This window comes from Mirounga leonina, unplaced genomic scaffold (genome assembly GCF_011800145.1).
Source record: "Mirounga leonina isolate KUSES-001 unplaced genomic scaffold, KU_Mleo_1.0 Mir_173, whole genome shotgun sequence".
Lineage (NCBI taxonomy): Eukaryota > Metazoa > Chordata > Mammalia > Carnivora > Phocidae > Mirounga > Mirounga leonina.
Genome location: NW_023270447.1, coordinates 60248472 through 60263541, shown reverse-complemented (window position 1 = coordinate 60263541; position 15070 = coordinate 60248472). Strand labels below are relative to the sequence as shown.

General features: G+C 43.5%; 1 protein-coding gene across 9 annotated transcripts in view; it reads left to right on the top strand.

Moving 5' to 3' along the window:
* Positions 1-15070, top strand: part of ST3GAL3 (ST3 beta-galactoside alpha-2,3-sialyltransferase 3) — a 183484-nt gene that overhangs the window by 88399 nt on the left and 80015 nt on the right. For 8 of the 9 annotated variants that reach the window (XM_035018781.1, XM_035018786.1, XM_035018780.1 and 5 more), the window contains one exon: positions 413-455. The exons of the other annotated variant lie outside the window; for it this stretch is intronic. Coding sequence is in view for 6 of the 8 variants with exons in the window: in XM_035018786.1 (XP_034874677.1) it covers positions 413-455 (43 nt within the window). In the remaining 2 variants the exon portion in view is untranslated. The remainder of the gene's footprint in view (positions 1-412; positions 456-15070) is intronic. 9 annotated transcript variants of the gene reach the window in all.

Sequence of the window (15070 nt, the reverse complement as noted above, 5' to 3'; positions counted from 1 at the left end):
AGACCCCTTGGCTGCCACACCTTCACTTCGTAGTGAACACGGCTGCTTCAGCAAAAATTATGATTCGAGCTTAGAGGAAGCAGAGATTGCTTCTGGCCCTGTTACTTCTCCGGGGGTCCGGTTTTGTGGTTTAAGTAAATTTCAGTCAAGTACCACATTTAAACAGGAAGGCAGTTACAGCCAGCATAGGACCGTGGGCCCAGAGGGTCTGGGAAACACCTGGCATTGAACCTGGTCCTTCATAAAACAGGTGTTCAGCAGGAGTTCTGTGACTTAGATTTAGTCGTGGCTCATGTATTTGGCTCTGTTCCTTGAGCAGTTGTCTGTCCCCATGGTCTGTGTCTGGGGAGTGCAGTCTGCAAGTGTCAACAGTGGCTTGACTTCAGTGACATTTCCTGCTTTTCTTTTTCAGAGTATGATCGGTTGGGTTTCCTCCTGAAGCTGGACTCTAAACTGTGAGTAGAATGAGAAGGCGCCTTAACTCTGTGGTAGATGTCTCTGGGAGCTGGGGTCCAACTTTGAAGGGTCACCTGCTCCGTTCTGTGTCTGTTGGGGGACTCCCTGGGGCCTCTGGCCTCAGTCTGTCAGCAGACTCTTGTACCGTTTGTAGGGGCCCAGAGAGGACGGGATTGTGGGTGCAAACATAAAGCCTTTGATTTGGCTGGCACAGGCAGCTCCTGCCAGGTTCGAGGGACAAGGAGGCCCCCGGAAAGGCTTCTGCTACAGAGCAGAGGATGGTTGAGTTACAGCAGGAGGCAGAGGCCTGGCAAAGATGCTCTGCAGCCTGGCGTGCAAAGCCTTCCGTGGTCAGACTTCCTCTCCCGCGCTACCTCCTATCCCTCTGCCACAGGCGAACCCTCCATTCTCCTCTGCCTTGGCATGGGCTTCTTATCTGTGCCTGCACTGCCCTTTCCTTGCTGCTCACCTGGGAAAACTCAAAGGCCACCTCTTCCCTACACAAAATTCACGATCTCCTCCTTGATGCTTCCTGTGAATTTTGTCCCTCTGTCACCAATGATCTCATCGTACTGTAACCAACTGTGTAATAATTATCAATTTATTAAGAGCACCGGCTTGGAGCCAGGCCTGGCTGATTCAAATCCCGGATTGCCATTTACTCTCTTTGTGATTTGGGGCAAGCTCTTGAACCACTCTGAGCCCAGTTTCATCTGTAAGGTGAATATGCCAATATGCCTACCTCACGGGGTTAGTGTAAGGATTTAATTGAAATGATTAATTCATAGGGGTTTCCAAGTACAGAGTATCTAATCCCCTGTTCTGGCCTTCCTGGTCTCCCTAGCACCTAGCCAATGCTGGCGTATCTTTGTGAGGTGCTTGGTAAACCCGGACCGTGGTTGCATGGATGGATGCACAAAGGATAGGTGGATGACTGTGCCCTTCCCCAGTTAGGCTAGGATGCCTCGAGATTGGGCTGCATCCATTCTGTGTGCTCATGCGCTGTATGGCACCTCTCGCATGGCTGATCTGCAGTAAATGGTTGCAAAACTGCCTGTAGCTCCTTTCGGTTGTCAGTCGTCTTTGTACACCCGTGGCCCCTGCTCTGTACCAGACGGACGTGAAAAATGGGAATTGTGTCTCCTTGCTTTCCTCTCTTGCATGAGCCCTTGACCGTAGTTGCCTGTGATGGTGATGACTGCTCCTACACACAAGACATCGAATCTGGGGCTCTCTGGCTTTCCCACTGAATTGTCTAGCCTTGGGCTGTTTCCTGGCCTCTGGCTTTGTGGTTCTTGTGCCTCTTACTGTGAGTTCAGGCATTGTAATTCTCCCAGCTTTTATACATCGCTGAGGCAGCCCCAAGGGAAGGATGGTCTGCTCTTTATACCAGGCTAGTGGAGAGATGTCAGCCACATGTTAACATCTGGGGAATGGGGCCCAATTAGGTTAGAAAGCCATAGGCATCGCCCTTAGAAAGATTCTTAATTTAGTGCTCTGGGCGAAAAAGAAATCAAGTATAAGCTGTAAACAAGTGGAATGTCACCAGAATGGAAGAGATGTAGTAATTTACCAAGTCAAGTCACATTGATGAACAAAAGGCATGTTACCTAGGACATGTTAATTAACTACAGTATTTAAACTGTCTCCAGCAGCGTGGGGAGAGGAATTAGGAGGACGCTCCTGTCCTGCTGTCCTGACAGTTGGCTGGTACACAGTGGGCTGTTTTGCGGCTTGCTCTTGCATCCCAGGCTAGGCCCATGAAGCATTTGAGTTCAACTTGGTCTTTAGCCCGGGGAATAACTCACAAGTTAAGGTACAAGCTAGAATGTTCCTGCCTCTAATTGCAAAGACTTTTCCAGTCCGGTGCTTATCTTCAGAAGAAAGCACAGCTGTGTGGGAATGATTTTTACCTGCTTCCAGGGAAAAGTTTCCAAGTTCAGGGTTCTGAGTTCTGGAGGTGATCCCTTAGCAGTGGGTGGATCTCCTCTTACGAAGTCACCTTCTGCTCTGTTGTGTTCTACTTCTGATGTACAGGAAAGAACCTGAACTTGAGTCAGAAGAACTAGGTTTGAATTCTGCCCCTGCTGCTTAGAATTACATGACTGTAGATAATTTGTCTTAGTTCTCTGAATACCAGTTTTTCCTTACGAAGAAATGTAGGTAATAATACCTACCTCCCAAGATTCTTAGGAAGAATAGAAGAAAGGCTTGTATGAAGTATGAATAAATTTATAAATGTAAGAATTTCTTTTTATTTGTCTTGATTGGATTCATTTAGATTTTTAAATATTTAATTTTTAAATTAAACAATTTTTTTTACAGAATTTATTTTTAAAATTGAAATATAGCTGACACACCACGTAACATTAGCTTCAGATGTACAACATAGTGATTTGAAGAGTCCATATGTTATGCTTTGTTCATCACAAATGTAGCCACCATCTGTCACTATACTTCTGGAGTATAGGAGTGCATATGTTTTGGAAATTTTTCAGCCATTATCTGTTTAAATATTGCCTCTGCCCACTCTCTCTCTACTCCCTTTTAATCAGAGTTTAAATGTTAGACCTTCACCTTCTAGCCTCCGGGTCTACTAATATCTCTTCCCTATTTTCCATCTTTTGATCCTTTCCACATTAAACTAGAACCCCAAAGGACTCAGCATAGGAGGAACTAGAAGGAAACCTGCACCCCTCAACCAGAAAAGGTTGCCAGAACTCTGAGTGGATCAGGGCAATAAGTTAATAAACAAGCAATACTTGATATTCACAGCCAGGTGATCTATGGAACCTCAAGTGGTGAACTTTTAAGTATTTAAGAGTTTAAGGTATTACAGATTGGCAGTGCCACCAAGGTCTTGGCAGAGGCAAATGCAGGCCTGCTCTGGAGGAAGACGTGAGCTCCTTGCAAATAACCTTTCAAGGAAATGAACAGCTAACAGTAAAGCACATGAGGAAATAAGGCTCCATTAGTGAGAACCATGAAAAACACCAGACAACAGAGGGGGACCTGCAAAGATTTGTGAAATCAGAATTACCAAACACAATTGATAAAGCAATTAGATATACTATATTTAAAGAAATAAGGACGAGATTGAATTATGTATTATATACGTGGTTAGGGGATTATAAAAAGCAAAATATCCGATTTGGAAAAACAAAACTTCTAGAATTGAAAAACATTAAGTAAAATTAAAAACTCAGTAGGATTTAAACAGGATTAGATACAACTGAAGACTGTGTTAGTGAACTGAAAGATAAGCCAGAAGAAATTATCTATAGTGGGTTGGCCAACTTTTTCTGTAAGGGCCGGATGGTCACCATTTTAGCCAACACTGGCTTTATTGTTTCTGTTGTAACTACTCAGCTCTGCTGCTGTAACATAAAAGCAGGCAGGGACAGCACGTAGACAAATGAGTAGGTCTGTATTCCCATGAAATTTCATTTATGGACACTGAAATTTTAATATAATTTCTATGTATCATGAAATAGTCTGATTTTTTTTCTCAGCTGTTACAAATAACTCTTAACTCATGGGCCATCAGAAAAACAAGATAGTGGGTTAGATTCAGCCCACAAATCATAGGTGCCTTAATTGAGAGTCCTGCACAGATAGAGCTGCATGAGAATTGTCTCCTCCTCTCAGGTGCTTTCCATTCTTGAAATTCTATCATACAGAAATAGTCTTAATTAAAATGTCTCTATATCCAGTGATTCCCCACAAATCTGGAAATAGATGTTTTGGATTTTTTTTGGTCTTCACTATATTCTTTTAATTATATCTCTGTGGGGAAAAATAGTTTTCTGTTTCCTTTGAGAATTCCCTACTGCTTGTATTATATGACAAAATCATGTGTCAACGCTATGGAAATTATTCAGAATACTTATATGCAGTAGGCTGTACGAACCTTGTCTTTTAACTGCAAGCTATGTTGTTCAGGAGGGAAGTGTTTTGTTTTGTTTTTAAAGATTTTTTATTTATTTATTTGACAGAGAGAGAGTGCGAGAGCACAAGCAGGGGGAGTGGCAGGCAGATGGAGAGGGAGAAACAGGCTCCCCACAGAGCAGGGGAGCCCTATGTGGGACTCAATCCCACAACCCCAGGGTCATGACCTGAGCCAAAGGCAGTCGCTTAACCAACTGAGCCACCCAGGCACCCAGGAGGGCAGTGTTTTTTGGCAGTTAAAAACATGGGCTGTGCTATCAGACATGGATTTTTTTTTTAAATGTTTTATTTATTTATTCATGAGAGTCAGAGAGAGAGAGAGAGAGAGAGGCAGGGAGCCCGATGCGGGCTCGATCCCAGGACCCCGGGATCATGACCTGAGCCGAAGGCAGACACTTAACCATCTGAGCCACCCAGGCGCCCCCAGACATGGATTTTTAAAGCCCAGTTCCACATCTTACTAACTATAATTTTGAGTGAGCTGTAAAGTGGGGATAATAATAATCATCCACAGATGAGATTCAGCCTATCCTGTACCCTTATCAGTGTCTGCTAAACTGGGAAGGATATAACCCAAAAATGAGACTTGAACCTCAACTTGCCTCCTTCTCCATGCCCCAGGTTTCATTTATTCACTCATTCATTTAGCAAAAAAAATTTTTTAAGATTTTATTTATTTATTTGAGAGAGAGAGAAAGAGTGTGTGTGCGTGAACAGGGAGAATGGCAGAGGGAGAGGCAGAAGGAATCCCAAGCAGACTCCCCGCTGAGCACAGAGCCTGACTCAGGGCTTGATCTTATGACTCCGATATCATGACCGAGAGTCTGATGCTCAACCGACTGAATGAGCCACCCAGGTGTCCCACAAATATTCCTTGAGTACCAACTATGCTCTTTGTAATTGGGATAAAACTGAAAATTCTAAGCCAAACAGATGACCTTATAAGCTTGATTGGAAAGGGTGTCTTGTGAGCTAAAGACTTAGTGAATGGGAAGGGAGTAACTGAGAACGGCGGGGGGAGGGGTAGGAGGTAGTGTTTCTGGATAGCATCAACAATGGATGGGTTTTTGTTTTTTATTTTATCTAATAAGAATGACATAAGTGATGACTTGAAAGCATAGATGGCGTACAAAGAGGATACAAGGGACCTCAGCTGCATGGGGAATACAAGAAAGAGCAGCCTCCATCACACAGGGCTGGAGAGGAAATGGCGTTTTGAGGGGAGACCCAGGTTTCTGTGAGAGCAGTGGATGGAAGGGGCATTCACTGACGAAGCTGAGGATATAAAGGGACAAGACTTCACAGAACACAGTGGAAAGTTAGCATAGTGCAGGCAGGGAGAAGTGGGAGATGGGGCCAAGAAGCAGCAGAGAGCAGTGACTTGAGCATGAAGAAACCGACAAGGACATAATTGAGGGACTGAACAAGAATAACCAGCATGTGAGGCTGCCCCAAGATTGCCCAAGAATTAATCTCGTATTCCCCTGGGGTGGGGGTGGGGGGACACTCAGGCTCTCAGTGTACTCAGCTACAGCTTGATTGGATGATACCTGTGGGGAAAGGGGGGCAGTCTGGTTCCTGGGGAGGCTCTGGGTTCTCTGAGAGTCTGCTGTTCGAAGTCGGGGGTCCTGGGGAAAGGCTCAGGGCTACAGGTTGCTGCCCCAACAGTGAGGTGAGCACTTCCTCCTTTATTCAACCAATGTCTTGAGCAACTTCAGTGTGTCAAGCAATGTTCTGTGCTGTAAGAATATCCCAGTCATTGAGTCCCAAAGTCGGTCACTAAACAAAAAGTATAACCAATAAGTCAAGTTTTCAATATCTTGGAAGGTAGTAAGTGGCATGGCAGAAAATAGAGCAGGACAGGGGAACGCTGGAGGAGAGATTGGGAGTTTGAATGTAGTAGGGTGGGCCTCGTTGGAGGGCGGCATTTGAGCAAGGCCTCAAAGGAAGAGAGGGGGTTTAGGGGCACCAGTATCGGGAGACAGAACACTCAGCACAGAACCCTAAGGAAATCTCACTTAGGAGCCGGGAATGTGCCCATTAGTCCGGCGGAGAGAAGAGCCACCTGGAGCCTCAAAGGAGCCAGCGCCTGGTGTCCAGGTGTGTGTGTTTCCTGAGCTCATGCCAGTCTTCAGGGAGCTGATTTAGTAAAGTGGAGGTTTCGTCTGTTTCAGCTTAGCGTGGGTAGGTGCTCTGTGCTCTGGGAAAGCTCCTGTCTGCTGCCACAATGTGGTGTTTTATAGTCACCATGTGGGCGAGAGCACTGGGACTTTAGTGCTCAGTCTACTTTCGTAAGGAATTCTCTGTGAAGACACAAAGATATGAAAGCCAAAACCAATTATTTTTAACCTCCAAAGGCTTGTGAAAACCCAAGTCATCTGTGAAAGGCCTATAAACCTGGGGCAGTCTAAAATACACCCCAAGGCCTAGTTTACTGTTTCCCCGAATGGCCTGCCAAATTCCCTATGGCTACAGTGAGAAAGTGTTTATTGAACACTTACTATATGCCTGATGCTGTACTTGGTGCTTTCTGCTTTACCTGTTCTCACCACAGCTGCTTAGAAGACCTCGCCAGCCCCATGTGTCATCTGAAGCTGATGACTCCCAAAGGTATAGTGAATGCCTAGTCCTCTTTCCCCATACTTCAGACTTGTTTACCCAGTTGCCTCCTTTATGTGGGTGTGTAGGCACGTCACACTTCACAGATCTAGAACCAAACTCCTGATTCACATCCCCTGCCTCCCAGAATCTTCCCTACCCCACTACATGGTAACTTCATCCTTCCACTTGCTCAGGTCAAAAACCTTAGCATCATGTCTTTGACACTAATCATCAGCAAAGCCTACTGGCTTTGCCTTAAATATCTGGAGGTCCAGCCACTTCTCACTCCTTCTCCCGCCATCACTCTGTCCGGACAACCACCATCTCCTACATGACAGCCCTCCTGCCTGCTTTCACACTTGCTTCCCAGTGGTCCAGTTCCACGCTGAAGCCAAAGTGATCCATCCTGTTAAGTGCAAGATAGACCTAGTTACTCCTGTGCTCAGAACTCTCCAGTGGCTCCCCATTTCTCTTAGTATAAGAGCCAGGGTTTTTACCATGCTCAACCAAGGCCCTTCCACAGTCTAAACTCCTGTTTTCTTACCACTCTTCTTGTTTATTATACTATACAGGGCTCCTTGCTGCGCCTCAAATACTTCAGGCCCACCCCTGCCTCAGACTCTTGGCATTTGCTCATTTCTTTGTTTGGGATGCTCTTCCCCAGACATCTGCAGAGACTGCCTCACCTTTTCAGACGTTAGTTCAAATGTCCCCTGCCCATCCCACTTAAAGTTGTAACCCTAACCCCCATTGGCATTCCCCGTTCCCCCTACTGTGCCATTTTTCTCCAGAGTGTTTTCCACTATTGGATATCTATGTTTTACCTACTTGTTTGTCCCCTCCCACGAGAGGGAGGGCAGATGGAAGGGGTTTGTCTATTTTTTTCACTACTACTTCTTAGCACCTAACAGTGCCCAGCACTTGGTAATTGCTCAGTAAACATTTGTTGCATGGATGAATGAATGAATGAATGAACAAATGAATTGGTGGATAATTCTATGAAGTAGGTGGTACTTAAATGCCTTTTAACAAATGAGAAAGTTACCATAGAAAGAATTTACCTGTGTTCACAGAATGGTGTGTGATCAAGCCAGCCTTCAAACTCCTCTCCGCTTGGCTCCAAACTTCTACTCATCCCACTATTCCACAGAGCTTTCTCTTTTTTCCAAATTCACTCTGTCAATTTGATCCCCAGTAAGCTTCGTAAGGGCAGGAGGTAGGAATGTCCTGCTCACAGGTGTACTCCCAGTGCCTCGTGTAGTGTTCCTAGTGCACAGTGAATATTCAATAAATGTGTGTAAACTCAATTAAGGACAGAGGAGGAGGATATAAGACAGAATAGTGCCATCTGTAATAACAAAACGCAGACACTAAGTCTCAGTACTGGAAGATTTTGGAAGAATGGGAAGTGCAGTGATGAGGAATGCCACGCGACCCCTGTCTTTAACCCTGCGTGTCACCATCTCCCGGAGGGTCTCTCACTTCAAGAACTGCCGCCACCATCATGTGGACTCTAGAGAGCACGGGTTCTCTTTAATGCTTTAAAAAAAGAGGGGGGAGAAAACAACAACAAAAACCTTTTTTTCTTGGTTCCTCTAACCAAAGCTAAAAATATTTCACTGAAGACTAAAAGGGGACAACAGAAATAAACCCCGAGAGCACAGAAAGCCAAAAAGGTAGTCTGGTTTGCAAACTACAGCATTCTGTTTCTTCTGTAGATAGCTCAGGCCAGAGCCCTCCTTAGTTCACAGCGGGAGAGCGTGGCCTGGCAGGACTGGACTGGGCTCTTTCCTTCACAGCTTCTAGCCTGTTCACAACCCCCACTGTTCAAAGACTTCCTCCTACACGTCTTGGTACCTATATGATCAAGACCCAGAGAGCCACATTCCTTCTTTGTAGCTCACCTGGAGCTCTCAGCACAGTGGCTCCTCAACTCGACTGCATATTGGAATCACCCGGGGAGCTTAAACAAATTACCCATGCCTGCGTCCTACCCGGTATAGATTCTGAAGTCATGGGGTTCAGGTGTAGCCTGGGCATTGGGTTTTTTTTTAAGCTCTTCAGGTGAGTCCAGTATAGTTCCAAGTTGAGAATCACCGCTCTAAAAGATACTGTCTTTTGTCTGAGGAACTCTGCACTTTCCCAGTTGGTTGATAACAAGAATAAACTCAGGTTTGAGGGGAGAGCCCTGCCAACACAGAGGAGTCTGTCTACATATGTTGGCTCTTAGCCCAGGTCCTCACCACCCAGAGATTCTGATTTAGCAGATCAGGAATCAGACTTAGGTGCCTTAGTGTTTAAAAGTTCCCTCAGGTGATTCTAATAGGCCAGGGTTGAGAACCGTGGAGATACAGCCTTCAAGCCTGTCACTATAATCATCTCTGGGTATGTCATAATAACTATGGCAGAATGTAGTAGTAGTTATATTAGGATGGTGGGATTGTGGATGCTTTTTTCCTTTTGAGTTTACATTTTTTGTGTTGCCCTCATACATGTACAATGAAAAGATATATTTGGATGTGCTTCTTTTCTGTACTTTTCTTTCAAACTTCCATTATGATCTCTAGGTCTCTAAACACTACTTTCAAAAATCTATTTTATATTAATTTTTGGTTACCGGCCCTTTCTCTAGTTTTTTCTTTATGGGCTTTAAAAAATCTGAATCAGTTATTTCAAGAGTTTCCTGTGCATTCTGTTGACCTACTTAAGTATCCCTTCCTTACCTATAATTGAAGTAATATTTGTGTGAAGACTTGCTTTGCTGTGTTGTCAAATCCCCAGGAGGCCCGAGGGTGAGACATGGTAAGTCTGAAAGAATGGGCAGACCAAATCATGCAAGGCTTTTGATATAACAGTAAGAAGTTTAGGCTTCATCTTGAGGGCAGAGATGCCATTGAGGTGTTTTAAGCAGGTGAAAAACATAATCAGTTTTGTAGGAAGATGACTTTGTCTGCAGGAGGGTAGGAGGATTGGAGAGGACAGAAGTGTAAAGAGAGATAGTACACAGAAGGCCATCAAAGAAGTAAAGAGCAGAATCAGTAGAGAAAAATCAACAAAACTAAAAGCTAATTCTTTTTTTCTAAGATTTATTTATTTATATGACACAGAGAGAGAGAGAGAGAGAGAAAGCACAAGCAGGGGGAGGGACGTTAGTTCAAATGTCCCCTGCCCATCCCACTTAAAGTTGTAACCCTAACCCCCATTGGCATTCCCCGTTCCCCCTACTGTGCCATTTTTCTCCAGAGTGTTTTCCACTGTTGGATATCTATGTTTTACCTACTTGTTGTTTGTCCCCTCCCACGAGAGGGAGGGCAGGTGGAAGGGAGGGAGAGGGAGAAGTAGACTCCCCACCGAGCAGGGAGCCCGATGTGGGGCTCGATCCCAGGACCCTGGGCTCATGACCTGAGCTGAAGGCAGACGCTTAACCGACTGAGCCACCTAGGTGCCCTTAAAAGCTAGTTCTTTGAAAATATCAATAAAATTGATAAACCTCTAGTCAGGCTAACCAAGAAAAAAGAAGATACAAAAGACTAATATCAGAAATAAAAGGGGCATTGTCACTACTGATCCTGTGGATATTAAAAGGATAATAAAGGAATATTATGAACAAGTCTGTAAAGGCAGTTTGATAACTTAGGTACAATGGACCAATTCCTTGGAAGACACAAACTTCCAAAACTCATGCAAGAAGAAATAGATCATCTGAATAGGTCTGTATCTACTAAAGAAATTGAATCAAAATTTAATAACCTTCGAAGACAGAAAACACTGCACTTAGTTGGTTTCACTGGTGAATTCTATCAAACATTTAAGGAAAAGATGATACCGATTCTCTGGAATCTCTTCCAGAAAATAGAAACAGAGGGAACCCTTCCTAACTTGTTCTGTGAAGCTAGCATTAATCTAAAGCCAAAACAAGATGAAGACATTATAAGAAAGCCTGGCTCAGTTGGTAGAGCATGTGACTCTTGATCTCGGGGTCGTGAGTTCAAGCCCCACATCGGATGTAGAGATTGCTTTAAAAAAAAAAAGACATTGTAAGAAAGGAAAACTACAGACCGTTACCTCTCATGAGCATAACATAAAAGTCCTCAACAAAATATTAGCGTATTGAATCCAACAATGTATAAAAAGAATCAAACACTACAACCAAGTGGGGTTTATTCCAGGCATGCAAAACTGATTCAACATTGGAAAATCAGTGACTGTATTCCATCCCATCAACAGGCTAAAGGAGAAAAATTATATGATCACATCTATAAGGTACAGAAAAAGCACTCAGTATAATCCAATATCCAATCATGATTTTAGGGAGAAAAAAACCCGTCAACAAACTAGTAATAGAGTATGATAAAGAACACCTACAAAAAACCCTGCAGTTAACATCATGCTTAATAATGAGAAAACTAGATGCGTTCCCCCAAGACTGGGAAAAGGCAAGAATGTCCCCTTTCACCACTCCTTTCCGGTATTATACTGTAAGCTCCAGCTAATTCAATTAAAAAAAAAAAAAAGAAAAGGAATTAAAAGGCATAGAGATTGGGAATGAAGACATAAAACTGTCTTTTTTCACAGATGACATGATTGTCTATATAGAAAAATCCAGAGACTTGCCAAAACACTCCTGGAGCTAATTAGCAATTATAGCAAAGCTATAGGGTATGAGGTTAATAATATACAAAAGTCAGTTGTTTTCCTATATACCAGCAATAAGCAATTGGAATTTGACATTAAAAACACACATCATTAAGGGAACGCTGTGACAATGGAGGCAGAGAGTGGAGTGATGCGCCCACAAGCCAGGGAATGCTGAGGATTGTTGGCTGCCACCCGAAGCTACAGAGGAGCACAGAGCAGATTCTCCCTCAGAGCCTCTAGAAGGAACCACCTGAGGAAACCACCTTGATTTGGACTTCTGGCCTCCTGAACTGTGAGAGGATAAATTTCTGTTTTAAGCTCCCCCACCACCTTTGGGGTAATTTGTGGTGGCAGCCCTTGGAGCCTAATAGTGAGAGAACAGAAGAAGTGCCAGGCTGGGGACCAGCGGCACAAGGGCCTGGGGGTGCCAGGAGGCCTACTCTGCCTTAGAAGAGGCTGAAGATGTCCATCAGATATGCCCAGAGCTGCGTGCCTATGTTTAATGTGGTTATGACACCTGTGACACATTTGTTTCATAATACATCATAATACTAGACTGTGACCCTCTGGAGGACAGCAAAGTCATATGACTTAGGTATAAATCTAACTACATACACACATACCTATTAGCAGAGGTTTGGAGACAGCCAGGTGAGTTGGAGAAAATAATCCCAAGTAAGAAAAATAAAAGGAACAGTTTTTTTGTCATTAGATTAGTGAAATGATAATTCAGATGATCTAGAAGTAGTAAAAGCTGAAGTTAAGCTTTAAAACAGGAGCAGTAACTGATATATCTATAGCCTTTCAAAGAATGCTCTGACCTACATTATTACAGGAAATCATTTGATCTTTCCATCCATTCTAGAAAATATGTGTTATTATAGTTATTGTAAGAGTTAAGGAAACTGATTACCTCTTACCTGAGGTTACACAACTAGTAAGTGGAAGAGCTAGTTACCTAAACTCAAGTCTTTTTTTTTTTTTTTAAGATGTTATTTATTTATTTGACTGAGAGAGACACAGTGAGAGAGGGAACACAAGCAGGGGGAGCGGGAGAGGGGGAAGCAGGCTTCCTGTGGAGCAGGGAGCCCGATGCGGGGCTCGATCCCAGGACCCCAGGATCATGACCTGAGCCGAAGGCAGACGCTTAACAACTGAACTACCCAGGAGCCCCTAAACTCAAGTCTTTTTACCTTTATGCCGATTGTTGTTTATACCAAAGAAAGCAAGCGTTTTGGTGAGAGCAGAGGATGGGTTTTAGACTCCGATTGTCTTGTCAAAAATGAGAATAATACTTACCTTAAAGTAGGGCTGCACCAAGGGTATGCAGAGCCCCAGCTAAAAATTTTTTTTAAGATTTTATTTATTTATTTATTTGACAGAGAGAGTGTGTGAGCAGAGGGAGAGGGATAAGCAGGCTTCCCACTGAGCAGGGTCCCAGGACCCTGGAATCATGACCCGAGCTGAAGGCAGTCGCTTAACCGACAGCCACCCAGGCGCTCCCTCCCCCAGCTAAATATTTTTTGTAACACCTCTGGTGTATAAACACGTTGATGGGTCCATGTAAGATACAGTGATTTACTGATGAGGATTTAGAAGAGTGGGGAAGGAAGAGATGCTTATGTATTTGTTTATTGTCCATTCAGTACACATGAAGGGTCTTCGCAATACCCAGATGCCATCTCTTTCTGTTCAGGTTCAGGCATCTCTTCGTGTATTTTATTGTCCAGTGCATCATTCCTGGCTAATTCACCCCTCCTGCCACAAGAAAAAACTAATCATACTGTTAGTATTCATAGTACCTTGGCTCTCTGAAACCTGTTTTTTTTTTTTTTTTTAAGATTTATTTATTTATTTTAGAGAGACAGAGAGAGAGAGGGCAAGCGTGGGAGGGGCAGAGGGAGAGGGAGAGAGAATCTCGAGCAGACTCCCCATGGAGCATGGAGCCTGACATGGGGCTGGATCTCATGACCCTGAGGTCATGACCTGAAATCAAGAGCCAGATGCTTGACCAACTGAGGCACTCAGGCTCCCCAGCATTTGACAAATTTCAACATCCATTCATAATAAAAGCTCTCAACAGTTGCGTATAGAGGGAATTTACCTCAACATAATAAAGACCATATATGACAAGCCCACAGCTAACATCATCCTCAACAGTAAAAAGCTGAAAGCTTTTCCTCTAAGGTCAGGAACAAGACAAGGATGTCCACTCTCACTACTTTTATTCATCATGGTATTAGAAGCCCTAGCCAAAACAGGTAAGAAAAAGAAAGGTACCCAGATCAGAAAGGAAGAAGTGAAAGTGTCTGTATTTGCAGATGACATGATATTGTGTAGAGAAGATTCTAAAGACTCCACCAAAAAACCGTTTGAATTAATAAATGGATTCAGTAAAGTTGCAGGATACAAAATCAATACACAAAAATCAGTTGCATTTTTATACAGCAGTAACTATAAGGAAGAGAAACTCCTTAAAAATCCATGTACAGTTGCCTCAAAAAGAGTAAAACACCTAGAAATAAATTTAACCGAGGAGGTGAAAGACCTGTACACTGAAGACTGTAAGACTTTGATGGAAGAAATTGAAGAAGGCACAAATAAATGGAAAGATATTCCATGCTCTTGGATTGGAAGAATTAATATTGTTAAAATGTACATACCACTCAAAGCAATCTACAGAGTCAATGCAATCCCTATCAAAATTTATCATTTGAAATTTTATAGTGTTAAAAATAGAACAGCACATCTTCCAACCATGTCCTCTCTCGGACTCTACACCCTGCCTGCCTGGATCTCAGGGCTGTACTGGCTGAGAGAATTATTGTAAAGCTAAACGAAATAATTAGGTCAATATTAGCATATGGTTTATGCTCAGTAAATGTTAGTTTCCATGTTCTTTCCACTACCACCCTGAAAGAGGATGTGGTTTTTGTTTTGTTTTGTTTTGTTTTGTTTTTAAGAAATGTAGAAACAAAATTGAATTGGAGCAGTTGCAACAGATCCCTCATGGAGAGTCTCTGTGAGCATTGCCTATACAGCTCAGGCTAAAGCACTTGCAAGAGCTTACCAGAGAGCATCCTCTCAGCCAAAATGAAATAAATGACAAGGTCCTGGAGACAAAGATAAACTGCAATAATGTCAACTCCAGAATCAGTGATCAAAGAGCAGAGTGGCCTGGTTTGTTGAAAAGGTATTACAGTGCACAGTAAGTAGCAAGAGCTGAAAGGCAGGTCCTCTAGAGCTGAGAAATACCACAGATTCCAGATGGCTCAGATCAAGCAGTCCCTCTGCCTTAAAGTGATGAAAGAGACATAGGACAGTGCTGCCAAGTTTATTATAGATCACCGTAAGTGGGGCAAAATCTGGAAGCCCCAGCCTGCATTGGCGTTCACAAGAGCAAGGGGTCAGTGACGCCCAGGGCAGG